The sequence below is a fragment of the Dipodomys ordii genome, unplaced genomic scaffold (genome assembly GCF_000151885.1).
Source record: "Dipodomys ordii isolate 6190 unplaced genomic scaffold, Dord_2.0 Scaffold127, whole genome shotgun sequence".
Taxonomy (NCBI): Eukaryota; Metazoa; Chordata; class Mammalia; order Rodentia; family Heteromyidae; genus Dipodomys; species Dipodomys ordii.
This window is the reverse complement of record NW_012267343.1, coordinates 5,421,653-5,448,401: the sequence shown is the minus strand read 5'-3', so window position 1 is coordinate 5,448,401 and position 26,749 is coordinate 5,421,653. Positions and strand designations below refer to the sequence as shown.

The 26,749-nt window shown below is 42.8% G+C and overlaps 2 protein-coding genes across 4 annotated transcripts in view; one reads left to right on the top strand and one right to left on the bottom strand.

Moving 5' to 3' along the window:
• Window positions 1-26,749, bottom strand: part of Astn2 (astrotactin 2) — a 777,558-nt gene that overhangs the window by 210,231 nt on the left and 540,578 nt on the right. For 2 of the 3 annotated variants that reach the window (XM_013030185.1, XM_013030186.1), the window contains exon 1: window positions 7,282-7,305. The exons of the other annotated variant lie outside the window; for it this stretch is intronic. The gene's annotated coding sequence lies outside the window, so the exon portion shown is untranslated. Of the gene's footprint in view, window positions 1-7,281; window positions 7,306-26,749 lie in introns of those variants that run through there. 3 annotated transcript variants of the gene reach the window in all.
• Window positions 11,652-19,801, top strand: Trim32 (tripartite motif containing 32). Its single transcript, XM_013030187.1, has 2 exons — window positions 11,652-11,733; window positions 16,744-19,801. The coding sequence occupies exon 2, from the start codon at window positions 16,767-16,769 to the stop codon at window positions 18,783-18,785; it is 2,019 nt and encodes a 672-aa protein (XP_012885641.1). The 5' UTR covers window positions 11,652-11,733; window positions 16,744-16,766; the 3' UTR covers window positions 18,786-19,801.

Sequence of the window (26,749 nt, the reverse complement as noted above, 5' to 3'; positions counted from 1 at the left end):
ATATATATATATATATATATATATATATATACTATATATATATATATATATATATATAGCCTTGGATAATTTGTTCCTAACCAAAAGGGTATGACAATATGACTTCTGTGATTAACTTAGAAAGATTGTGACTTTTCTTCTTAAGGCTTTTACTTCTGAAGAGAAGAAGGGGAGAAGGATACAGTAACAAATTCAATGTATAGTCTACAAAATTAAGAATAGTGAGGGAAGAGGAGGATGGGGAGGGAAAGGTGAGCATGAAGGATGTACTATACTTATAAAACTGCCTTGTTGAATGACAACTCCTTTGTACAACCACTTAAAGATGATACAATTTTTTTAAAGAGAAATGATTATGACTTCCATCTTCTAGCTGACTCTCTATTGATGGCACTGATGAGACAAAATGAACCATAGAGATGCTCCTGTAACAAGGAATTGAGGGCAGTCTCCAGACAGAAGCTTTAAGGAACTGTGGCCCACAGTTCAGCAATCCTTAAGGAAGTGAATTTAGCCAATAGCAATGAAAGTGATATTAGAAATGGGTATTTCCCCCACTCCAGCCAATAACTAAGACTGCAGAGGACCCAGGGAAGCTGTACTTTGCATGCCCGAGTCACAAAAACCATGCGGTAAAAAAATACATGTTGTTTTAGATGGCAAAATTTTGGGGCTCGTTTGTTATCCAAGGAATACAATTTTGTATGATTTCATGAAAATGCTAGCAATTACAAACCTCTAGATTCAGACAAACTTGGTTAATACGTGTGAGATTATTAACTCCGTTTGTTCCTCTACATTCTGTTAGTAAGACAGTCCTCTCCTCGTGGTTCAGTAGAAAGAAGGAGGAAAAAAGACTAGCTTGTGGAGAATAGTAACATCAATGACACTGACAGCAACAGCTAATCTTCTCAGAACACAGCCACTCATTCCTAGGTGGGTCTCTACAATTGTTTAGTCATGGGACAATCAAATTTCTTTCCAGTAGGTCACTGCTACTAAGTATGGTGCAGAGATGCTAAGTAAGTTAGTAACAAATTACTTCAAATGATCTCCCTAGTACCCAAATAAACTGCAGATGGGCAGAACTGGGATTCCATTGCTTGTCCTACACAATGGTGCACTTAATAAGTAAACTTTTTTTTTTTTTTTTGGGTCCAGTCGTGGAGCCTGAACTCTGGGCCTGGGCACTGTCCCTCAGCTCTTCAGCTCAAGGCTAGCACTCTACCACTTGAGCCACAACGCCACTTCCAGCTTTTTTCTTTTTGCTTATGTGGTGCTGAGGAATCGAACCCAGGGCCTCATGCATGCAAGGCAAGGGCTCTACCACTGAGCCACCTTCCCAGACCGTAAACTTATTTTTAATAATAACAAATACAATGGAATTAACACTAGGCAAAATGCTGAGCATTTTATATCTAATATTCTGTGTTTCATTTGCTCTCAATGCTGTAAGTTAGCTTTGTTTAGTTACTTATTTATTCATTAATTTATCCATTATTTATTAATTTGTGGTACTGCAGTCTGAGCTCAGAGTTTTACTCTTGCTAGGTCACCTCTCTGCAATGTGAGCAAACACTTTTTTCTTTTAGTAATTTTTCAGATAGAATCTCATTCATTCCCCTCCCCCCCCCACCCCAAGACTGGTCTCAGACAGTGGTCCTCCTATCTACATTTCTTAAATAGCTGGGACAAAGGCTTTCTGTTATTTCTGTTTTACAGAAAATAAAAGAAGACATTGAGCCACAGCTTCACCTCTTTGGTGGTTAACTGAAGGTAGGAGTCTCGTGGACTTTCCTGCCTAGGCTGGCTTCCAACTGTGATCCTCAGGATCCTCAGATCTCAGCCTCCTGAGTAGCTAGGATTATAGGTGTGAGCCACTGGCCCCTTGCCAGCTCTGATTTTTTTTTTTTTTGTCAGTCACAGGGCTTGAACTCTGGGCCTGGGTGCTGTCCCTGAACTCTTTTAGCTCAAGGCTAGCCCTCTACCACTTGAGCCACGGCACCACTTCTGGTTTTCTGGTGGTTAATTGGAGATAAGAGTCTCAAGGTCTTTCCTGCCTGGGCTGACTTTGAACCATGAATTTCAGATCTCATCTTCCTGAGTAGCTAAGATTACAGGTGTGAGCTCTGATTTTTAATTCATATTTTCAAGATGGGGTCTTGAGGACTTTTCTGCAGAGGCTACCCAAGAACCTGGATCCTTCAGCTCTCTTCCTTTTAGATAGGCCTGAGCCCCCAGTGCCCGCTCCTGTTTTATACTCATAGTTTATTACTGCAGCACAAGAAACTGGTGTAGCTTGTTTAAATGTTAAATGAAAAACCATTATGTTAAAATACCAAATAAAGATTACTTAAAAGGCCTTACCAAAGATATTTTAAAAATATCTCTGTACAGAGAATTCTAATATTGTACTAGAGTATGCAAAGCTACCACATAAAAAATGACTACTGTTCCCTAGAGTGCCTGTTTTACTCTGAGAGTTTGTGGGGAGTGTGGTTATTAATTCAATCAGTAAGTATTTTAAACACTAAGGAGACAGTCAAATAAGCACATTTTTTTAAGGGAAAAGAGAGGATTTTTTTTTAAAGTCATGCATAAGCTTTATCATCAGACTTTCAGGAATATTCATAACTTACCTGTCTGATTGGAGAAAAATCAGTTGGTATATTTTTATATATCATATAGTTATATATATAAATGTAGTTATATATACATGTGGTGATATATTCATGTATATTTATGCACATACAGTATGCACACATGTATGTATGTAAGTCTGTATATATATTTATACATGTATACACATACACACATACTCACAGAGTCCTGAATTGGAGGTGAGATAGACAAATGAGGAAAGAAGGAAATTACATTTTTAACAAGGGTTTGCAGGATGATATGACTACATGGACTCTCCCAACTCAGAAAAGATAAGTCATCGGACAATATCTGCCATGTTGAGCCTTTACTCCTATTTCTTATGTGGGGAGAAAAATATTTCTCTCCCTTTTATTTTTAATCTCTCCCTATTTATCCTGTTATACTAAAGTGAATCCTTACTAAAACTTCCACTTTGTGTAAGCTTCTGCTTATTCAAAGACACCTTGAAAATCTTTTCACATGTGGTTCTTAAGGCATAGTAATTTCATGTGAAAACTCTGAGGATGATGAATCACTCATCCATGGGAAATAAATGAGGTCCTAATTCTCTCCTAGTCTGAGAAGTGAGCATGAGTCCAGTTAAGATAATAACTCTGGCTGGGAAGGTGGCTCAGTGGTAGAGCACTTGCCTTGCATGCATGAGGCCCTGGGTTCGATTCCTCAGCACCACATAAGCAGAAAAAAAAAAAGCCGGAAGTGGCGCTGTGGCTCAAGTGGTAGAGTGCTAGCCTTGAGCTGACGAGCTGAGGGACAGTGCCCAGGCTCAGAGTTCAGGCCCTACGCGGACACCCCCCCCCCAAAAAAAAAGATAGTAACTCTCCCATGTCCTAACCTACAACACAATGGGTGGTTGAAGTACCCCTGCCCCTTATCAGAACTGCCTCCAATCCCTGCCCCCCAATTCTACCATTCTAGTGGAATACACCTCACAGAACCGCCAACATGGTAGAAACCAAGGGCAGAGGACACCTTTTTTGTCTTCTCTGATGTTGCCCGAAACACTCACATGAGAATCACTGTCCTGACCAGATTTATGTGATTACTAGAACATCAGCCATAACTTTCCATAGATTCCTCAAATTCCTAAGCATTGCCATTTATTCTCATGTTTGAATTCTTTTTTTTTTTTTTTTGTCAGTCATGGGGCTTGATCTCAGGGCCTGGAAACTGTCCTTGAGCTCTTTGCTCAAGGCTAGCACTTTACCACTTTGAACCACAGTGCCACTTCTAGTTTTTGAGTAGTTAATTGGAGATAAGAGTCTCATGAGGACTTTTCTGTCAGGGCAGGCTTTGAACAATGATTCTCAGATCTCAGCCTCCTGAATAGCTAGGATTACAGGTGTGAGCCACCAGTGCCCAACTAATGTTTGAATTTTATTTTTAAAAGTTTAGAAATAGACAATTAACTCATATTATAAAAACTGGATCGGGCTGGGAAGGTGGCTCAGTGGTAGAGCGCTTGCCTTGCATGCATGAGGCCCTGGGTTCGGTTCCTCAGCACCACATAAGCAAAAAGAAAAAAGCTGGAAGTGGTGCTGTGGCTCAAGTGGTAGAGTGCTAGCCTTGAGCTGAAGAGCTGAGGGACAGCACTCAGGCCCAGAGTTCAGGCCCCACGACCAGACCCTCCCCCCCCCAAAAAAAAACCACACATACACACACACACAAAAAACCTGGGTCATCTTTGGATGGTGTTTTAGAGCATTTCATAGGCCTAATTGGCCTGGGTTTGTACTCTATTACTTATAAGCCAGTCATATAATTATTCTAAGTTTCTGTTAACTGTCTTGTAACATGGATCTAATGCCATTTACTTAAAGACTTACTATGTTATGTGAATATCTATGATGTGTCTATATTGGTGGTGTTCAAAAACAATCAACTCATACCTGACTAATCCCCACTGAGTCATTTTGCAGTCAGAATAACTCCAGGTCAGACAAAGAATGCCTAAGGTCATGTTTCTGAGTCTGACTCATTTAGTCAGCAGATCTTCTCTGCTGGACACTGCTAACAGATGTGACTACAGCAGGCAGTGTCCTTCAGGGACAGGCAAATAGATGATTAAACCCCAAATTCAGATGAGCTTTGGAGAAGTCATTGGTAGTCCTCATGCAGGGAGCATAGGAGTTAGCAGGAGCAAACAGCTGTTCTTCCCATATCTCTCCAAGGTTCAGTTACGTACTAATCCATTCTGAACAAAATCTCTTCCAGGCCCTTCTCACTCCAGTTCTAACTCAATCTCTTATTGACCTGTTTAAATTCCACCTGGCACTGGATTTCAGACCCCAACCTAGGGGTCCAGTGCCCCACAGGCCTCTTCAGGGATGTGTGGAATGAAGTTCTCTAATGTCCAAGGTTTACAGACTAGTTGACTAGACCACTGTGATCCCAGAAAAAAAGTATGTTACAATGAGACAGTAAAAATCATTTCAAGATGTCTTTAGACCCCTCAGTAGACCAGCTCTGCCAATCTCTGTAAATCATTTGTAGTCTATTGTTAAACTTAGTAGACCACCAGTTTCTATAATCCCTAAAGCTAAGGGTGCTGTTACATCAGAAATCTACTCTGGTGTGGCCTGCCTACTAGATGAAGCACCAGTTGTATTTTGTAAATATGTTGACTTACAATTTTGTTTTGTTTGCAGTCTGTGAAAGTTCATGTAACCTCTTCCACAATGGATTATGTCACTTAGGGAACTTGAATCATGTTTCAGGCAGAGGCCACTTATATTTGGTTCAGAATAAACTATTTGGAGCAAGAGTAGTGTTTTCTATCAACAGATACCAGAAGGTATGTCATTTGAACCTCCTGTTTCCCTCAAGAGCTGAAATTCTAGAAGTTGAGGATTATAGAAACAGTGGCCCAGATGGCATAAGAGCTAATTACATATATATATATATATATATACACACACACACACATAACCATGTATACATACATATATATATATATGTATGTATGTATACACACATATATATTCCAGTCCTGGGACTTGAACTCAAGGCCTGGGCACTGTTCTGAGCTTCTTTTGCTCAAGGCTAACACTCTACTACTAACAAGCATCACTTCTGGCTTTCTCTATTTATGTGGTACTGAGGGATCAAACCTAGAGAGCTAAGCAAGCACTCTACCACTAAGCCATGTTCCTAGCCCTAGTTATATACATATATTTTAAGTTACCATTAACTAGGTATAAACCATTCATAATCTCAATCTCAATTCATAATCTCATCTTCACATAGGGAAGAAATGTGCAGAAAGATTAAAAAAGGGTAAGAGGCAGGGTGAGTTTTCAGAATTGTGCCAAATCTAGCCTCTGACACTTAGAAACTAGTACATGGCCTTGCTAATCCATTACCTAGACCTCTTTTACCTTACCTCAGGGTTGTTATGAGGAAAGTTCTTATTTATAGCCAGTCAGCAGAGTGCTCAAAGATGTTGTTGTTTTTGTTTTTTCTTCTCTAAAGTGCATCCTCTATTTTAGTTTTTATCAGTACTTTCAGGGTTTTAGGTGCTGATTTGCCCTTTTCTGCTCAAGGCTGGTACTCTGCCACTTGAGCCAGACATCCACTTCCAACTTTTTGATGGTTATTTGGAGGTAAGAGTTTCTCTAATTTGTCTACCTAGATTGGCTTTGAACCAGGACCCTCAGATCTTAGTCTCCTGAATAGCCAGAATTACAGGCCTCAGCCACAAGTGCCCAGCTGTTCTTTTTTTTTTTTTGGTCTGTTCTAGGGCTTGAACTCAGGGTCTGGGTGGTATCCCTGAGCTCTTTTGCTTAGGGCTAGTGTTCCACCACTTTGAGCAACAGCTCCACTTCTGGATTTTTCTGTGATTAATGGGAGATGAGAGGCTCATGTTTTTTCCTGCCTGATCTGCCTCTGAACTGCAATCCTCAGATCTCAGCCTCCAGAGTAGCTAGGAATACAGGCGTAAGCCACCAGCGACTTGCTGCTATTCTTAAAAACCAAAAAAAAACAAACAAACAAAAAAAACAACCAGCAAACTATTATTTTATCACTGTGTAAGAGTGACTGGTTAAGTAGAATTTTGTGTCCTAAAACACAAGGATTCAAACATCTTGTGTTTGTAAACTGTAACAGTGCGGTCATCTTCAGGGGCAAGTAATTGACCCTAGGCTACCTTAGGGACTGCATAGGGACTGGCCTGTGGGCCAGAACACCTCCCAGTAGGTAAGAACCCGCCCTCTCCCTCTCTCCCCTCCCCCACCTGTTAGGCCTGGGTGAGAGCTAGAGTTACCAGGTGGACTCAGTCGGCAGGGACAGCTTTTGCAAGGCTTTTCTCCAGGTCCATCCCTGCTCTGGGCTTCCCAGGTGAGCAGGCATACAACTCCTGCACAAGGGCAATCTGTTCATACCTGGCCTGGGAGGTAGGGTGTGGCAGTCTGAAGTACAAGGCCTGGGGCTCTTCCCTTCCAGGGAAGTCCAGGCTGTGTGCCTGTCTTCCCAGGTCCCCCCGTGTCAGGTGGGAAAGCTGGGGTTCAGAAAGGCCTTCTGAGAGGCCCAGCCTTTCCTGAAGACTCCTGACCACGCCGGTGGAGGGGGGGGGCACGACTGAAGTCAAGCCCGTGAGTTCTGCCTTGATTTCTGCCTCACGGAGTGAACTCGGGCTGGCTCCTTTCTCCCGTGAACCTGGGGATCTCACGCCTTCAAAAGGAAGCGAGCTCAAGAACCGCCAGGCTGTCCCGTGGTGAGAGGACCGCGGGGCCCAAACGAGCCGCACAGTCCCAAGTGACCGGGCCCGTGGGCCTACAAGTCCCAGCATGCCTCTCGAAAGAGGCGGGACACGATGATTGACAGGCTGTGTTTGCTAATCAGCGCCCGGAGGGGTGGAGTGGGGGGGCGAGGTGGCGCAGGCGCAGAGGGCTTCGGGCGGGTGGGCTGGAAGCAGTGGACGCGTTGGAGCTGCGGGCGGTCAGGTAGGGGGCGGGAAGGAGGGTCCGCGATCTGGGGTCCGGGCCAGGGTTACTGGCCGTTGTTTGAGCTGCAGGGCGGAGGGAACCCATGCCTGATGGCAGGGTCTGAGATCCAGATGGCTGGGGCAGGACTCGGGTGGAGGGTGGGCCCTGAAAGGCAGGCCGGGTGGGGGGGCATTCTGTGGGGAGGGGTGGGGGTGCAGCCGGGGGAGCCGAGCGAGGGCCTCTGACGGGATTCGCAGTGGCAGCACCTCGGGAGGTATGAGGTAATATGGGGGCCACGAGGAGAGACGGGGTGCAGCATCTGGGGACGGGAGGGATTCAGAGGTCCCTGCAGGGATCTGGGTTCAGAATGTCAGGAATAGGTAAGAATCTGGGGTGTGGGGGGGAAGAGGGGTCCCTGGATAAGATTTGCGGGGTGTGTGTGGGGGATCTTGGGGCCGCAAGCTCTGAGGTAAAAGGGAACCAGGGTCCTAATTGCTAAAGAGAGAGACATTTCCGGGTGGAATGTGGGAGAAATGGAGGGATTGACTGGCTGGGGCAATGGGTGGTCAGCAAAAAAGAAAGCAGCAGCTCAGGTGAGCTGGGTGAGAGGAGAGAGCAGGGATTCGGGGAGGGGGCAGGTGGCACAGTGTAGGAGATGGGGACTCAGGCTGCAGGAGGGCAGAAATCTGAGGTGTGGGATCCAAGTGCCGAGCCCCGGGATGCAGGGTTGAATGAAGGCTGCAGAGATTTGGAAACAGGGATTAAAGGATAGGTCAGGGATTTGGGGCACGTGCGTGAATAATGTAATTGGTGAGGGTTGCAAGGTTGCAAAATACAGCCTAAAGGTTGAAATTCTGTTTGGGAGCCGGGTATGGAGAGGACTGAATGGTGGTTGGGGTGGGGCTGTGGAATACGTCTGTGGAGTCGTGTTTTAGACTACGCAAGGGATTTTCTTCAAGTCTGTGCATAGGATCCCCAGGGAGTTCTGGAGACACCAAGGACTTACAAGTCAACTATGAATAAAACGATAGATAGTGCAGGAAGTTTAGAAGAACTCAGAGGCTTAGGAATAAAGGCACAAGTCTCCAGCGCTGGAGATGGAATGTGATCATTCCTTGTAAGGGGCAGAGCCTTCTTCACTGAAGACTTCTTATTTTTAATTTGGCATGGTAATGCCACTCTGACCTTCACACACTCTCCTCCTTGTCCTCCTAAACCAGTAGCTTTGAGGAAGAAGAGAGAGTGGGGTGAGGAAGGAAAGTAAGAAAAAATTCAAGGTCCTACGCTTATCCCTCCCTTTCTTGGTTCTGTGACAGCAGATGCAGGAGACCTCCAGGAATGAGGGAAATATTCAAGCCTGAATTGATCTCATACAAGATCAAGTGTATCTCCCAGGCTGTGGCTCTGAATGAGGGAGACAGATATCATACGTGGGGTGGGAGGAGGGATAGCTCATACTTAGCTCTGTGCCTCCGTCTTATTCAAGAGTGATTTTGTCCTCCCAGGGCATATTTGACAATGTCTGGAAGGTTTTTAGTTATCACACTTGCGACCACTGCTTTCTAGTGGGTAGATGTCAGGAATACTGTTAAACATCTTACAATGTCCCCGCAGCAAAACATTGTCTGACCCCTATTGTCAATAGTGCCAAAGTTGAGGGACCTTGCTCCACAGTCCAGTATTAGGGGTTCAGATCCTGGCTCTGTCTCTTCCTGACTTCGCGATTCTGTGAATGAGTTACTTAACTCATTCCCAGTGCCTGGACACTTTTACAAAATGAGGTTTAGTGACAGAACCTACGTCATAGGAGTTTTGTGAAGATTCAGTGAAATAAATCAGAATGCCTACTGTTCAGTCCATAGTGCTCAAAATTGAATATCTTCTGTAAACATCTGTTTTCTCAGTTTTCTTAACAGTTCTTTTAAGAAGGTTCTATGATATGCACTTTTACACATGATGAAATTACGACTTAGGAAATGATGTCGAAGTTTCCTGGAAATGTCAGAGTTATGTTCACCTCCAGAACTCTATAGCTGTGTATTTCCTTGCTCTGCAGTGACCAGCTTAGTCTTATTTTCTCAGCCTATTCCTAATGAAAAAGGATCTCCCACTACTATTTAATATCAAATTGAACTAAAAAGTAGGGGGATCTGTCTTTCTAAAGAGGTAGGGAGGAAATGTGCTTTGTTCTTTGTTCATAGATCAAGAATGATGGATAGTTGAGTGGAAGAGCTGAGAAGGTTCAAGAAACTACAAGGTGAGGTATGGAGCGCACTGACTTGAAAGAAGAACCTCATAGTAGGGCGGAGGGAGAAGGTTACTGCTCCGGTCTCTCGGACATCTTCCTCTGGGACAGAATAGTAGCATTGTCTCTGTCTGCTCCAACATTGAGAAACAAAGCTGGACTAGACCCGAGGGCCAGGGACTTTTAAGAGGCAGTCCCTTAGGAAAATATGTACTAGGAATTAAGTCAGCCTTGTAGTCAGAGACTCAGAGTCCATACTCTTTACTGTTACTGTCTGTGTGACCCTCAGTCAAGCATTTGTCCTGTCAGCCTCTATTTTTTTTTTTTTTGCCAGTCTTGGGGCTTGAACTCATGGCCTGGGCACTGTCCCTGAGCTTCTTTTGCTCAAGGCTAGCACTCTACCACGTGAGCCATGGCTCCACTTCAGGCTTTTTCTGTTTATGTGGAACTGAGGAATCGAATCCCAGGCTTCATGCATGTTAGGTGAGCACTCTATCACTAAGCCATGTTCACAGGCAGCCTCTCTTGATAAAAAAAACACAAGGAACTATATCTGTTGCGTGCTTATTAAGGTATAGCATCTCAGCAAATGCTAACATCCATCTGGCTGACAAGCTAAATACAATTCCTCATTTTACCAGTGGGAAACCTAATAAGTTACATGGCTTGTTTTAGTCTATGATAGCAGGTGGCTCAACAGGGGTGCAAAGTCAGTTCAATGTGATTCCTAAGTTCCATTAAACTTGTTTCAACAGAGTAACTTTCCCAACACCAAAGAGCTCCTGTACCTGTACCTAGAGCATGGTTTGAAGCCAAGAGTTTATAAGGCTCCTGAAGTGAATCAGCCTGGGCACACTATGATTTGCCTTTATGGCACTCATTGCATGAAGTCTTCCTGGTAAAACTGTCGGATTTAAAAATCATTCCTGGGTGCTTTTACCAACCTGTTAGCCAGACTTGTCCTGGAGATGATAGCCAAATTAGCTGGATCTAGACATTTTTGAGTGACTATGGTTTTCTGACCGGGACTTTACATATGGATACTCTACTGATCAGCTTTGAGCCTTGAACTAGTTACTTTTCTGTTTATGGATTTCCTAATTTACAACAAAAAAAGAGGACATTCTTCATGAAAATCTGAGAGAAAAGAGTGATGTGAAAAAGGTACCTGTCACTTAATAAATAATTGCCATTTTCTGAGAAGTAGCAATTATGAGACAAAAATTCATCCTCACTAGAAGGAATCCAAGTGTTCTGGCAGATTTTAATGATACCAGGTTGTGTTTTCTGTTCTTTCCAAATTTCTATCCCTCTTACTGATCCTTTAATTCAAACAAACAAATTAAAAAAACAACTCATGATTAAATAAGCACATATTATATCCAGAAGGAAGAACTCTAAGAGTTGAGTGGGGTGAGTGGAACAGCCTTGAGAAAAGGCAGATAATTTTTCCCTTATCTTGCATTCTTTGATTTCTACTGGTAGCATAGGTCTTTGGGTATTATGCTAAACTGGATGTTTCTGAAAGGGAACCTTGTTTGCGTGTCTGTGCTAGGGATTGCAATCCAGGGCCTCCTGAGCCAAAACCTAGCCAAGGAAACTTTTTAGCTCACTCTTTAAGTTTTTGAAAAGGACATGTACCTATTTTCCCAACAAACCCTGTTACTGATTTAACCTAACCTTGACTTAGCAAAAGTTCCTTTTCCATATACAACTTTGTGTGTGTGTGTGTGTGTGTGTGTTTATGTGTCTTTTTGTTGTTTATTTTTTTAGGTGTCCCTCACACGGCTACAACTTTTGAGGCTTGTCTGTAGCTGCCTGTTAATCTTAGTTGCCTGCAGTTGCTGTAAATTCCCCAAACTGACATCTCATCTGAATCTCATCAAAATTCTACAGGCTTGGGTGAGTATCATGTGGTACCTTGACTTCCTGAAAATCAGACTAGTTAGTGTAGTGGGTGATCTCTGTGCAGGAGAGATTATCCATTCGCTAGCAATCTGTTAAATGCCTAAGGACTAAATATACTTTAAAAACGTTGATGTGTGATAAACCTTGCAAAAAACAAACAGACAAAACAATAACAACAACAAAACCCTCAGTCAAACCAGGAGAACATCTTCATAGTAAAATGGATCTTTATGTCTTAGGAAAGGAAATATATTTTACATGTTATCTAGCTTTTAGGTGTAAGTTCTGCTTGTCCAAATTGAATCTCTTGTAAATGCTCAGGAAAGATTTGTTTAAGTTTCTCCAGTTTTGCCCAAGTCCTAAGCCACAAAGGAATGCTTCTGGATAAAGAGAGGCATCTGGAGAACTGATTTATGATAGAGACATATGTATTGGATGAGAAATGGAAATCTCAGGTCAACTCATAACTAGATTCTGAGATCAGATAGAAATCTTCAAGAAGGCTCAGAATGTTGTTATTATTTAGATAGCCCATCCGTATGCCTTAGGTATACTCCACCTTTGGAAAAAAGCGCATTTTCTCCCCCTTGGTATGGGCAGCAGGATGTCATTGCTGTTACTCCTGCTGCTAATAATAATAAAAGCTGTTATTTTCTGTATAGTTCTGTGTGTGCCAGGCTTGGGATTGTACACATTTACTCTCTCACTGAATTCTTTACAGTAATGTGGTAAGAAAGTGCTGGTTCAAAGCCCTATTTCACAGATACACAGAGATCTAGAGAAGGCAAATAACTGTCTCCAGAGTAAGTGGGATTTAAGAGTAAGCTGGGATTTAAATCCAGAAGGCTTGATTCCCGAGGTCATTTTCTAAGTCTCTTGTTATTCTTCTCACTCCCAGCTCATGACTTTTAGCCTTCAATCTGCCATATGATCTCTGAGGGCTTAATTTACCTCCTGGTCTGTTTCCTCATATGTATTAGCCTGAGATCACTACTACATCCTGCTTTCAATAGTTAGTCTTTGGTAGAAGGAGTTACAATAGTTTGTTTTGTGAATTCATTACTCATTAATTTCTAGCCTGGATGTGTAGCATTGTCAATCAGATCTCTTCAAAATGGGTCACTTTTATTGATCTTTATGTGCCATTATATTTCTTGAAGGGAGAGGAGTTTTTGTTTTGTTTTGTTTTTGCATCCTTTCGGCATTTAGTTTGCAAATAAAATTCTTTGTTACTACTAGTACTTTTTTTTTAATTGGTGATCCTATTCTTGACTGTTAATAAAATTATGGTAAGGAGTGTTCTTCTTTCATACTTGCCAGTATCAGTCTAAGTTCTTTTTATTTGTTTCTCTAGTTATCATAGTGATTTTTAAAAATATGACCTAATAAAACAGAACTAGAGAGGTTTAGTAACACCACTTGCCTCAAACTTGTAATTGACAGTGGGATTGGATCCCAGATCAATCTCATGTCAAGGTTTATGTTGTTTGGCTCTCCTTGCTTCTTATGTACCCATGTGGAAAAAATCCAGTGGTACCAAAAGAGGCTAAGACTGGAATATCATTATAGGATTTTCCTGAGTCTTAGATCAGACAGAGCAGACATAACCTGTGCGGTACATTCTCATCTAGAGTCAAAGATGTATGTCCTGGGGCCAGGATAGGATGGCAGTATAAATTGTGGGAGAGAAGACTTGAGGTACAAAGTACGCAACAGGAAATCTAGTTAAGGGATGATGGAAACATCTGAGTTGATAAATATCATGTTAAGATTTCACTCTGGACAGCAGCATACTTAGAAAGTAGGGGGTAAGGAGATACTTCTATTCAGGGAACCTGAATGGAATGAAATTGGTAAAAAAAAAAAAAAATCGGTGTTATGAACTGATATTAACAGTAATGACCAGATAAACCTTTGTGGATGAGAGAGGCTCATCTGTATATCTATTAGTTCATTTCAGGTTAAGAACCACTGCAAGCTGTGTTTCCAGGTCTAAGGGGCTGGTGAGGGGAATTTGTGTTTTTCTAGGAATCTTCAGGGCAAGAGTTTGTGACATCCTCAGAAAATCTGGTGAAGTTGCAGACATAGTTAATTTGGGGTATGGGTTAAGGGGGGACATAGTAAATTCCTTTATAAAAAAGAAAACTGGTTTCTGAGATAGGGAGGCAGGAAGCTTTTGGATTGAAAAAAGTGTTAAGGGTATTTCAGAAAGCTAGGAAAAGATTTTGCTGGTATTTTTACAAGTTGGCAGACTTACTTAATTAGCTGATCTGCATTGCCAGCTCTAGAAAGAACAGATGTCTCTGTTGCACATTGTAAGGTAACATACTCTGGATCCAAACACCAAATGTTGCCCTCAGTCTGTTCTCCCAGATGATAGAATTGGGAAGGTCTGCTTGGATACTGAGTTGAAGTTTTCTATCCGTATCTCTGTACTACTGCCCTGAGACCCATGGCATTTAAGAATTGGATCATCCACAGGAGACTATCTAGACTCATGATACATGATAATTTGTCCTTTTGTTGAGACATAGATTTGACTCAAGGTTTCAAGGCTCGTGTGGGAGCTTGTCACTGAGTTTAATAAATCAGTCTAGCTATCTCTGTAGCAGCTGCTTCTCATAACTTGTGTTATCTATTGTTCCTTTCCTGAGGAGAAAATTACATAAGGCATCATTTCCCAGAACATAGTCTAGAGAAAGATGAAAGTAAAAGAAATAGCTTGGCAGTATTGTTGGGCTAAACAATGCAAGGATATTTATTCTGCCATATACTATTGTATTGGATCTGTGTAACTTTTAGGTAGTTGTTCTGAACTTTCTAGTTTTCTCATCAGCAAAACAGGATAAAAATGTTACCTGGTTCATTAGACATTGTCTAACACCTGATATGGTATCAGCACAGACCAGACACTAGTTGAATACTGGATGATTTCCCTCACAGTTAGGGGGCTTTGGGGAAGGTAGGATTGACTAGATACCTGGTTCATGTCTGCCATTAGAGTATTTGTCAGATTGCATTCTGAAGCTAAATGTGTTGTGGTATAGATCTCTATATTGATGCCTGTTCTTTACACCTGGAGAAGGGTGATGATACGGGCAAAGCTTTTCTTAGTTCACTGCATTGTCCTTAAAACCAAGCTGAGTTGCTCTCCACCTCCTCCTTCTCCTTGATGGTTGACCATCTGCTCGGCACAAGCCTGCACAGGTGCAGCCATCAGATTTGCATCTTAAAAAGGCTGCATTTATCCACGTGACTCACCTTGCTGGATATATCCATTCTAATTTTGGGTGTAAGTTGGCAGTGACATAAGCTGGAGCATATGTATATGGAGGAGAGTGGGAGTGTTCATGATACATAGAGGGTGAGGCAGAGGGTATTCCAAGCCAGAAATAAGTTGTCTCGATGAGAAACTACTATTCGTAACTCATCTGGGCTTGCATACTTGGCCATTTCCACCCCCCTACCATAATCCACTCCATTTTCAAGTTTTACTGATGGTATTTCTGGAATACTGCTCAAATTCATTTTCTCTTCGTGTCAGCCTACTCCCCAGTTTAGATTCACCATTATCTCTGTCTTGCTAGAGTTCCAAGCTAGAGTTTTGCTTTTCTTCCCCACTCATTTCAGCCTTACACATGTATTTCACTGTTCCAAAACTTTTCTTTCTCACAAAGCCCTTCCACTAGAATTTCAGAAGTCTCCTTTTGCTCTGAATGCCTTCTAGAAGCATCCCCGATATTCCTTTCCAAATGTCCTTTCAGTTTCCCCTGTATTCTCCCACAGTTTAAATTAAGGCCCAGAAAAAAAAAAAAAAGGAAGGTTCTTCAAGACTATTTCGGTGCAGAGCTGAACCTCCATGTCTCATAGGCTACATATATTATTTCATTTAAGCCTCACATTACCCTGTAAAGGCAAAATTATTTCTACTTTACAGATGAGGCAAATGAAACAGAGACAATGCTAAATGTCCAGTACACATAATGGTCTTGTCTTGCTCCTGCGTTCTAATGTTCGTTAAGGGTGTGTGCTTGGCCTGGTATTCCTCTCTCCACATTCCCCTTCTGAAAGTCTTGATTTATATCCAGTTAGAATGAATCCATCTCAGCAGCCACTTAACTTAGTTTATATTCCATTCATGAAACTTTCTACCTTATTAATTTATATGGGGTCTTTTTTTTTTTTAAGTTTGAACATGGGAAGAGCAGGGTCCTGAAAACCTTTAAGTATCTAGTACAGTATGTGATACCTAAGATGGGTGGACAGGCAAGTGGGAAAGGATGGATGAATGGGAAACATTTCCATATGTGAGGTTTGGCAGATCATCTCATGCTAACATTCAGAATTTCGTATTCCTCTGGATGATCCCTAGGCTTCCAAATAGACTAAAACCCTGGCAATAAAACAGGCTTCCACACTTTAGCTCACAGTTTTCTTTGCTTAAAAGACATTTATCTCTCTTGCCTCATATCTTTCAAGACCTGCCTTAAGAGCAGGACCACTCCTGCACAGCCTGACCCACCTCCTCTAGGTAGGAGCTATCAGTCTGGCCACTAGATTCCTGCAGCGTATCCCATGCGCCTTCCTGCTAGCTCATCACTCTTTTTCAGTGTACAAACATTTTATGTGATTTTTCTCCTAGTTTGTAGGCCATCAAATTTACTACTTATGAACTTAACCACTAGCCTTTATTCCAAGTATACTATTTGCCAAGGTCTGTACTAAGGGCTTCATATTTATCATGCTATTTAGTTCCTACAATATGTATGTAAGTATGTAAGGTAGAAACAATGATTATGTCGACCTTCCTTCCTCAATTCTTACCCACTAGGCATTGCTTGGTCTGGTTTGTTTTCTTGTATGTCACCACTGCCTGTCACATAATAGACCTAAATAAGTCCAGACTAAATGAGTGACCATACCTATTCTCCAAGTGTGCGTTGGCTGAATTAATTTATGTAGGCAGTAGAAAAGGAATGATTGTTTTCTTTGTCTCTCTAGCAGGGATTTCAGTCTCTGGAGTATGAATGCTAAGCTGTTCGGTTCTGAGCTGTACTAAGAGGACAGGAAGAGCAATGGCAGCCGCCGCTGTAGCAGCATCTCACCTGAACCTGGACGCTCTCCGAGAAGTGCTAGAATGCCCCATCTGCATGGAGTCCTTCACAGAAGAGCAGCTGCGGCCCAAGCTCCTACACTGTGGCCATACTATCTGTCGCCAGTGCCTGGAAAAGCTCCTGGCCAGCAGCATCAATGGTGTCCGCTGCCCCTTTTGCAGCAAGATCACCCGCATTACCAGCCTGACACAGCTGACAGACAACCTGACAGTGTTGAAAATCATCGACACGGCCGGACTCAGCGAGGCCGTGGGGCTGCTCATGTGCCGGGCCTGTGGCCGGCGGCTGCCCCGGCAGTTCTGCAGGAGCTGCGGTTTGGTGTTGTGCGAGCCGTGTCGGGAGGCAGAGCACCAGCCTCCGGCTCACTGCACCCTTCCCGTCAAAGAGGCTGCAGAGGAGCGGCGGAGGGACTTTGGGGAGAAGCTGACTCGCTTGCGGGAGCTCATGGGGGAGCTGCAGCGACGCAAGGTGGCCCTGGAGGGGGTCTCCAAGGACCTGCAAGCGAGGTACAAAGCCGTTCTTCAGGAGTACGGACATGAGGAGCGCCGGATCCAGGAGGAGCTCGCTCGCTCACGCAAGTTCTTCACCGGCTCCTTGGCTGAGGTGGAGAAATCCAACAGCCAAGTGGTCGAAGAGCAGAGCTACCTGCTTAACATCGCCGAGGTGCAGGCCGTGTCCCGCTGTGACTACTTCCTGGCCAAGATCAAGCAGGCCGATGTCGCACTGCTGGAGGAGACGGCTGACGAAGAGGAGCCAGAGCTCACGGCCAGCTTGCCACGGGAGCTCACCCTGCAAGATGTGGAGCTCCTCAAAGTCGGCCATGTGGGTCCCCTCCAAATCGGGCAGGCTGTGAAGAAGCCCCGGACGGTGAACATGGAAGATTCCTGGACCATGGAGGCTGCCGCAGCCCCTGCTGCCTGTACCTCCGTTACCTTCCGAGAGATGGACATGAGTCCTGAGGAAGTGGTCGCCAGCCCCCGAGCCTCACCTGCTAGACAGCGGAGTTCGGAGACAGCGGCCAGTATCCAGCAGTGCCTCTTTCTCAAGAAGATGGGCGCCAAAGGCAGCACACCGGGCATGTTTAATCTCCCGGTCAGTCTCTACGTGACCAGTCAGGGCGAGGTGCTGGTGGCTGACCGTGGCAATTACCGTATCCAGGTCTTCACCCGCAAAGGCTTTTTGAAGGAGATCCGCCGCAGCCCCAGCGGCATCGACAGCTTTGTGCTCAGCTTCCTGGGGGCCGATCTACCCAACCTCACCCCTCTCTCGGTGGCCATGAACTGTCACGGGCTGATCGGTGTCACCGACAGCTACGACAACTCCCTCAAGGTGTACACCATGGATGGACACTGCGTGGCCTGTCACAGGAGCCAGCTGAGCAAACCGTGGGGCATCACAGCCCTGCCGTCCGGCCAGTTTGTGGTCACCGACGTGGAAGGTGGGAAGCTGTGGTGTTTCACCGTGGACCGTGGAGCCGGGGTGGTCAAGTACAGCTGCCTCTGCAGTGCTGTGCGCCCCAAGTTTGTCACGTGTGATGCCGAGGGCACCGTCTACTTCACCCAGGGCCTGGGCCTGAACCTGGAAAGCCGGCAGAACGAACACCACCTGGAAGGTGGGTTTTCTATCGGCTCTGTGGGCCCCGACGGTCAGCTGGGTCGCCAGATCAGCCACTTCTTCTCCGAGAACGAGGATTTCCGCTGCATTGCTGGCATGTGCGTGGATGCCCGTGGTGACCTGATCGTGGCCGACAGTAGTCGCAAGGAAATCCTCCATTTTCCTAAAGGTGGGGGCTACAGTGTCCTGATTCGAGAGGGTCTCACCTGTCCGGTGGGCATCGCCCTCACTCCAAAGGGGCAGCTGCTGGTCTTGGACTGTTGGGATCATTGCATCAAGATATATAGCTATCATCTGAGAAGATACTCTACCCCTTAGAGAACGGGGACTACCTTGCTATTCTGCTTCCTAGCCAACTTTCCTTCCCTTAGTCCTTGGTTGTCTGTGGTAACAGTAGAGTAGACTGGGCCTGGGTCCCGATTTCCAGGCAGGTTATCCTAGATTCTTAGAAGCTCTAGTTTTTAGTGGATGTTCTTACTATTATTATGATGAGTATTATTATTTGTTTTTCCCCTCTTTTCCTACTCCTCCACTGTAGAGCTTTAACAGGTATTAGCTGAAGTCTGATTAGAAACTAGGCAGGTCCAATCAAGGCTCTTGTAGAGAAAGCTATTTTAGACCTTTGCCCCTGTGTTTGATATTTACCTATATTGAATTCTTATCAATCTCCTCTGGCTTTGATGTCCCGGGCCCATCGTTTCTTCCCCGTTACAATGTACTTCAACTGTGATCCTTTCTCTTCATCTCTGGCTGTATTCTGTGCGCATGCTCCAGTGGGGTCTGCTCCACACCAGTGACGTTCCAGCCCTCCCATGCCTGTAGCATGATGTCTCAGGTGTGATCACCTTTACAATGTGAGAGCGTATTCATTCAGTGCCACCAAGAGAAATGCCCGGGACCCTTAGGGAAATGATACCCCTTGGCTGAAAGATCTGTGCCATCCCTCATTACAGATGTGCCAGAGAATGGATTGATTTTAGCTATTAGTGTTGAAGACTTCAGCCTGCTTTGTAAAGGAGCTCACGGGGTTAGAAGTGTGCCACAACGTAGACACAAAAAAGCAAACAGAAATACTGATGTCGCCAGCAAACTTGGTAGGCTCTAGGGTGCAGCACTGGTTCTGCTCTTCCCACTGACCTAAGTCCAGTTGCCTGAGAAATTGTACAACACCTACCAGAGCTAACAAAATGGGAACGTAGACACATCTGCTTTCATTACGAAAACAATGAACTGTTGGGTAGTTAGTATTTTCCTCACGTGAGTGCACACTGTTTGACTTCGGGATTTTATTTCTGTTCTTCTATCAAGCATTAAATAATTGATAACTTTCTTCATCACTGGTGGTCATGTCTTAATTAAATGTGGGATTTGGGAGGTGAGAAGAGGAATAGCTTTCACTTTATCATTTCGCTTCTTTCTCTGACAGTTACCATTCTTTGAGAGCAAGTAGGGATCTATTTGTGTTAAAATGCAGCCAAAATACCATTATATAAAGGTGAGACAGATCTTACCCCCACATTCAAGTAAATAGAGCCAGCCCTGAGGTTTAGAGTCACCAAGACCTATTCAAAATTGGGCCTCCAACGTATGTTTAATTGTTCATGGAACAATTCAAACACGGAAGGTTGTCTTGTACATTTGACACCAAATGTAAGTGAGAATATTTGTGAGTGGATTCCACAGGCTCTGGTGTTTACTAAGCAGTGTATCTTAACTCTTTAGGTATAGCAGTGTTAGCAAACCGAAGAGCTAGTCCCTTCCTTTTACAGAAACAAGATCTCTTAACTAATCCACTCAAAATTGCTTTTTGGTGACAGAGTCGGGTCCATTTGTTTGTTTCCCCCTTTGGCTTTCCCTATTCACTACAGAATAGGGAAAGAGGTAATTAAAGTCAGGGTGAAGTAGTATGTCCTTTGCTTATCATCTGAAGAAGGCTCTATGTTCTGATTATGAAACTGTACCTGATATTTGAAATTGTAATTGAGAGGAAATTGATCCAATTAAAACTGCATCACCAATGCCTCCACGAGTTTTGAGGAGTTTTATCTGTCTTTGCTGTCAATGGGGGAGCTGTGCAGGCAGTAACAGCAACCAAGGCCCTTGTCACATGGCTTGTGGTACAGAAATGAATATGATGATGTTGATTGGTTTGAGGTAAACAAGGCCAGGAATCCTCCAGCTGCTTGTGCTTTGGGAAACAAATGCTGTCACTGATTGGCCTTCAGCATTTAGATCTCTCTCCATTTATAATCTGCAGTCCTGTCTGTAAAGTGGGTATCTGCTGACTGAAAGTGTGGTTTATATGGTTTTGATGTTCTTTTCCTTTAGATGTACATATTTTAGGCTCTGCTTTGTACTGTCCGTTTTCAACTATTTGCCATGCTGACTGAATTAGAGTCTGGCTTCCAAGAAACTACTTTGTTCAATGATGCCACCATGGCTAGATTTTTGTTTTATAAAGCAGCAGTGCCCTATAAGTGCATATAAAGTCTTATATGCAAATCTATCATGTATAAAATAGATCAGAGAACAACCACTTCCATTGAAGCAGCTTTTTTTTGGGGGGGGGCTTTCCTCACTCTACTTCCTAGTCTACCATTTGTGTCTCTATAGAACACTTTCTGAAAAACCACACAGCGACGGTTTTGCTAACATCCCAGTCCCATCTTCTTAGCCTGGACAAGAAAGTCACTTCACTTCCTATTCTAGAAAATGTCAGCACTGCCCCCTGCCTTCAGGAAGGGTTTGAGAAAATGTAAAAATACCTGGCTTAGTTCCTGGGATGCCTAGTAAATCATGTCTATTAGTAACTTCTCTTATTGAGTTACAAAGAAGGTTTCCCGGTGGTCCAACCTTGCTAAAGAGTACCTTCCTTCTTGCCTACCTTCTTGATGAAGTAGTTTCTTTTTGACAAAACCTTTCTTAGCCAGTCTCCGAATATATCTCTTCATCTGTTTCCTTCTTCTAGCTAGCTATTTTAGGTTTTTAGTATTTATAAGTCACTGCTACTGTTTCTTACTTGTCTGAGCTTTATTAAGGGATAGTAAGCTATACCAGCATGTAACAGTATTTAATGTCAAGTATGTTCTCTTATTTAATTTACTTAGTAATCTCCCAGACTTGATAGTGACTCCAGTAATCCTGAGGCTTACACTGGACAAAACAGAGGTTCTCAGACAAATCCTTGTAGAGATGTCTGAGAAAAGCTAGTGGCAAACAAGTTAGATCCCTGTCCTCCTCGAAATCCCTCCTCTCTTCCCCCCCCCCCCGTTGTCTGTAATTACTCTAATTGTAGAGCACATTGAAGCACTGATTAGTTCCACTTTTATTGAGCACCTAGTGTAGTAGTAGAGGCACTCAGCTAGTAAACAAAGTAAGTTATTCCTCAGTGTTGTCTAAGTGTTTGAAATCTAGTATCCTGTCACTTTGGACTTCTTTGTGAGGGTCACTGCCGATAAACAGTTCAGTCTGCAAGAGGGTTCTCCATTGTTCAACTCAGCAGATTCAACTGGGCTCAAGTTGAACAGTATTTCTGTGGGTGGGACATGTGATGCTTACGTAGTTGCACATTTTGCTTTATACCAGTTAACAGCCTTTTAAAAGCAAAGTGCTACCCAAACTCTAGACAGGGAAATGGAAGGCAGAGCCTAATATGAGACTCTCTTCTCTGCCCCTCATCTGAGTAGGATGCTGATTTGCACTCAGGATGTGCATCCTTTCAAAGGACCTCACCACAATTGACAGATGTGAAACAGCAGGTGCTTGGGATAAATTTTATAAGCAGGGGATCGGTAGGGTCAAAAGCTGTTTTGCAAAATGCTCATTGCAGGCTTTACCTTGTCAATATCATTAATATTTATGGCACCCCATCTTAGCTGTGAAGTTGGTGAGGGAGTTCTGGGGTCTGACAGTGTATTCTAGTTGACAGCTCACTGGACTCTAGAGTCGTGTCTCAGTCACAGCTCTTCTTCCTAACTTTCTAGCACCAGTTTCTCTACATGTAAAATAAGGAAATTGAACCAGATCCATAAAACTCATAGCTCAATGATTTTTGTTTGTTTTTGTGCTGGTACTGGGACTTGAACTCAGTTCCTGGTAGCATTCCCTGAACTTTTTTGCTTAAGAAGCTGGCTCTCTACCACTTGAGCCACAGCTCTGCTTCCAGCTTTTTTGGTGGTTAATAGGAAATCAGTCTCATGGACTGTCCCACTTGGACCCAGTCTCCTGAGTAGCTTGGATTGTAGGTGTGAGCCATAACTAGGCTAGCTCTATGATTTTAATTATCTTTTAAACCAGTGCAAATTATGGTTGAGATTTCATTCGTTGTTTTTACATGCTACTTGTTATTTAATTGTGTGTGTATTTGAGAGGTAGGGAGAAAGTCCTGCACTTTGGAATTGGCCAACCTTAGTCCAGTGACTTCTCTCCTCCAGCTAATAAGACCTTATCTCACTATTAGCAAATTATTACCCTGCTGCACTCTACTTTCCCTTTCTGATAAAAGGAGATGACAGTTTACATTGTAAAGGGCAGTGGTTATGAAGAGAAAAGATACGAATGGTGTTGGTATATGTAAAATACCTAATTAAGGACGTAAGACTTTCATTGTAAGGAGGAAAGGCTTCCTTCCCTTAGTCAAGTGGATACACGATCTTCAGGTACATGCTAGAGGTGATTTCACGCCTGTGTTGACAGTGCACCAGTGCTTTCTAGCACTGTCTGGCTTCTTAATTAAAAAGCTTATTGGAGGAAAAGTGAGATCTCCAGAGGGAAGCAAAACTCATTTATTGCAATGTGTCCTGTGAGGAAAGCTACACCTTAATCCTAAAGCCTAATTATTTGATTAAGGCAATTAAGATAGCAGCTTGGCTTTTTGAGAATTTAATGAAATTTGAATTTTGAAAAGATTATATATATATATATATAATTGTATGTGGAAATAATATGTAGAGATAAAAAACATTTAATTTAGAAACATGCATGTTTATCTCAAAGATGACTAGCCTAAAAGGTTATTTTCCCCCTCCACATCAACCTTCACGAACTCAAATAACTACAAAAATAATCCTTTGTAATATAATGATTCCGTTTCACATTCTATGGTGAAGAAATGATAGGTATAAAACATTTAGCAAGCTATGAAGCACTTCGGAAACATTTTTTTGGAACAAGTATGGTATAAAATGAGTAAGGAAAATTAGTAAGTTACCAACATTCTGTCCAAAATCATGGAATGGTCTGTGTTATGTTAAGTATATATTTTTCCTATATAGGTAAATGCTAGGTTTTCCCTCTGGCAATTTATCCAGTGTACTAAGTTAAAACTGTAATGACATTGCATATCTTCACAGAGTAATGAGGTTCTATTTATTTACTTGCTTGTTAAACACATATAGGACATCTACTGTTTACTAATATAGTATTTACATGATTAATGGATGCCACACTAAGTCAGTTACCAAGATACATAAACAAATGATACACATGGTTGGAGGGAGTAAGAAATAGTGCAATATAGAAATGGAGTGTTTGTGCAAAGACTATTTTTGGTTGAGAGGATCTAACTGTTAAAGGACCTTGAAAAGGGGAATATCATGAGCAAAAGGGTAACACTGAAGAGCAGGATGAGAAACTGGAACCAGCAAGTTAAAATCATGCCAGAGTGAAGAAACTAAGAAGAAATGCAAAAGTCTAAAGAGTTCCATTTGTCCATGTTCTATAAGTAATAATTCATGCCCAAGGCCATATCATTCCTTACTGGCTATGACCCAGTAAGGCCTCATTCTTGGGTGTAGGACATGGATCAGAATCTCCTTGGAGCTGGTATTGTTGGAAGGCAAAAGCATAGTTTGAAAATATATCCTCTCAATTTTCTGATCTATCTCCATACTTGGAATCACTGGCATTGGCTTATAATTAATAATTATCAATAAGTAAATTTTCCTCAGAAGCCTAAGCCAAATGAGTCTTAAAATACCTACATCACTCCAGAGTGACTTAACTCATTTTCAGATGTTTGCTGACAGCTTTTAAAACTCATCATGGTTGCTTTATATAAGGAACTATTTATTATAAAGAAAGGATGGCAAGAAAGCTCAATGTTTCCACCTTTGGTACCAACAGGAAGTTCGGATCAGGTAAATCACAGCCCACACAGGAGTGTCCTCAATCCTGCTTTACCTCTGGGCCACTGTGAAAAGCCAGGCTGGTCTCTTACCTGCTTAGGATTCCACACTGCTCTCCCTACAAAGCTTCAGTGTGGGAGGAGTCATGAATCTCCATCTCAACCAAATTCTAGGTGGAGGTCTTAACTCTGAGATGACTGGAAAGGCAGGGAGTACACAAGATCACCACCACCACTAGAGGGTGCTCTTTTTCTTGCTTTGGCTGGTTGACTGGCTCTGTGGTTGGCTAATACATTTTGGTTTTTAATTACTGGCCAGCTTGTGTCTTGGACTATGCCACTTTGCTAAGCCCTACCAGTTATTATAGGAATACTCAGCTAAACTGTCTGTTTTGATAACTGGTACTATCAAAGATGGAAGAAAAGGAGCCCCAATCATGTGTTTCTGTCCAGACCTGTGCTTGAATTGTATATAGATTCCCACATACGTTATGATTGATACTAGGCTCAGAATGACTTGCTCTGTGACTTTTAGTTCTTTGTCCCATCCAGAAATTGTCCCCATTGTCTAGAACATACATGGGGAATCCTGACACTCTGTCACACATGAGTGTGTTGGTTCCTCCTGTGGAGGAAGACTGGAATGCTCTAGCCCATGCTGGTGAAAATAGATGGGTCAATAGGGCTTTACAGATACTCTCACCACGGTTACCATTTATGCCACTGTGATCAGAGAGATATTCTGAACCTGAAAGGGAAAAGCGTTTATGGTGCCCCACGGCATAGCCAAGGGATTAAACCTGACTTAAGCCCAGAGTTCAGAAACCCTATAAAGCAACTGTTTTCATGGGGGTGGGGAGACTCTAATCCCATGATACAGAAAAACAAAAAGAAACATATGTATGAACAGCATAACAAGGACTCATCCTCCCATGCCAAACTGTACAGTTATTAAGAAGAAAAAAAACCCTTTGATATAGAGGGACAAAGCAAAACAAAAAAAAAAACAAGTCCATAATTTGACGCAATCAGAAACCCAATATTTACTAAAGCAATCTATCTAGCAGCAGCAAAGCATAAATAAAAGCTTGCTAATTGGCTCTTGAACCTCTACAACCTATGTTCTGAATTACCTTTTTAACATCTATCAATTGTCAATTTTTGTGGTCTTAATACTAGGGCTCAAGTTAGAGTTTCACTTAGAAATGATCATTTAAACAAGGTGTCTCTATCACCTTAGGGCAGTTACTGAGGACATTTTAGAACATGCAAAGAAGATAAATAGTATACCTCTTCCCAAGCATCTGCCTAATTTCCCCATCAGATAGCACCCATTATTCTATAATATGCCATAGTGGCCATGGGCACTTAGACACAATGAGTAATAAATTAAGATTGAATTAAGGCTTCCACTCTTAACTGCTATCTTACCAAAATGCGACTGCACAGACCTTCCCATCCTCCATTAGTTAAAATAGTTACTATGGCCCATCATAAATTAAAACAAGGCCTTTGAGGTTTGAAATCCTTATACTAGACCCACTTAGAGAAGTTATTATCCCTCTGGCTTCACCCTCTTAATGGCTCAATTTAGCCTGTTCTTAAAACTAAAAATAATGAATAGTACCTCACAGTGGATTGCTGGAATCTTAACGTTGAACTTCTTACCTATGAAGCCATTTCAGTTGTTACCAAAACTGCTAATCCTTCAGCCAATAACTAATAAATACTTACGTAGTCATAGGCCTGACTACCATGTTCACTTCCTGTTTTCACAGATTATCAGCCAGTTTGCCACCTCCTTCAAAGGGCTGCAGTACCACCTTACTCAGCACAGTTTGTGCTGACAGAACCTTGATCACATTCAACTTTTTCTAAGAGCTCAATAATGACATCACACTGATCACCTCCTCCCCCATGAGGAGATTCATTTAACACACTTATTGAAGACATAGAAACATTCACAAAAGAGCTCGTGAAAAAGGATGGACCAGCCAGGTATGGTGGTCCATGCATGTCATCCCAGTGCTCAGGCAGGAGGATCATGAATTTGGGGCCAGATTACAAAGTGAGTCCCAACCATAGCTGGTCTATATCTCAAGACCTTGTATCAACAAACAAACAAACCACAACAGAAAAGGATAGAGGGGCTGGGAAG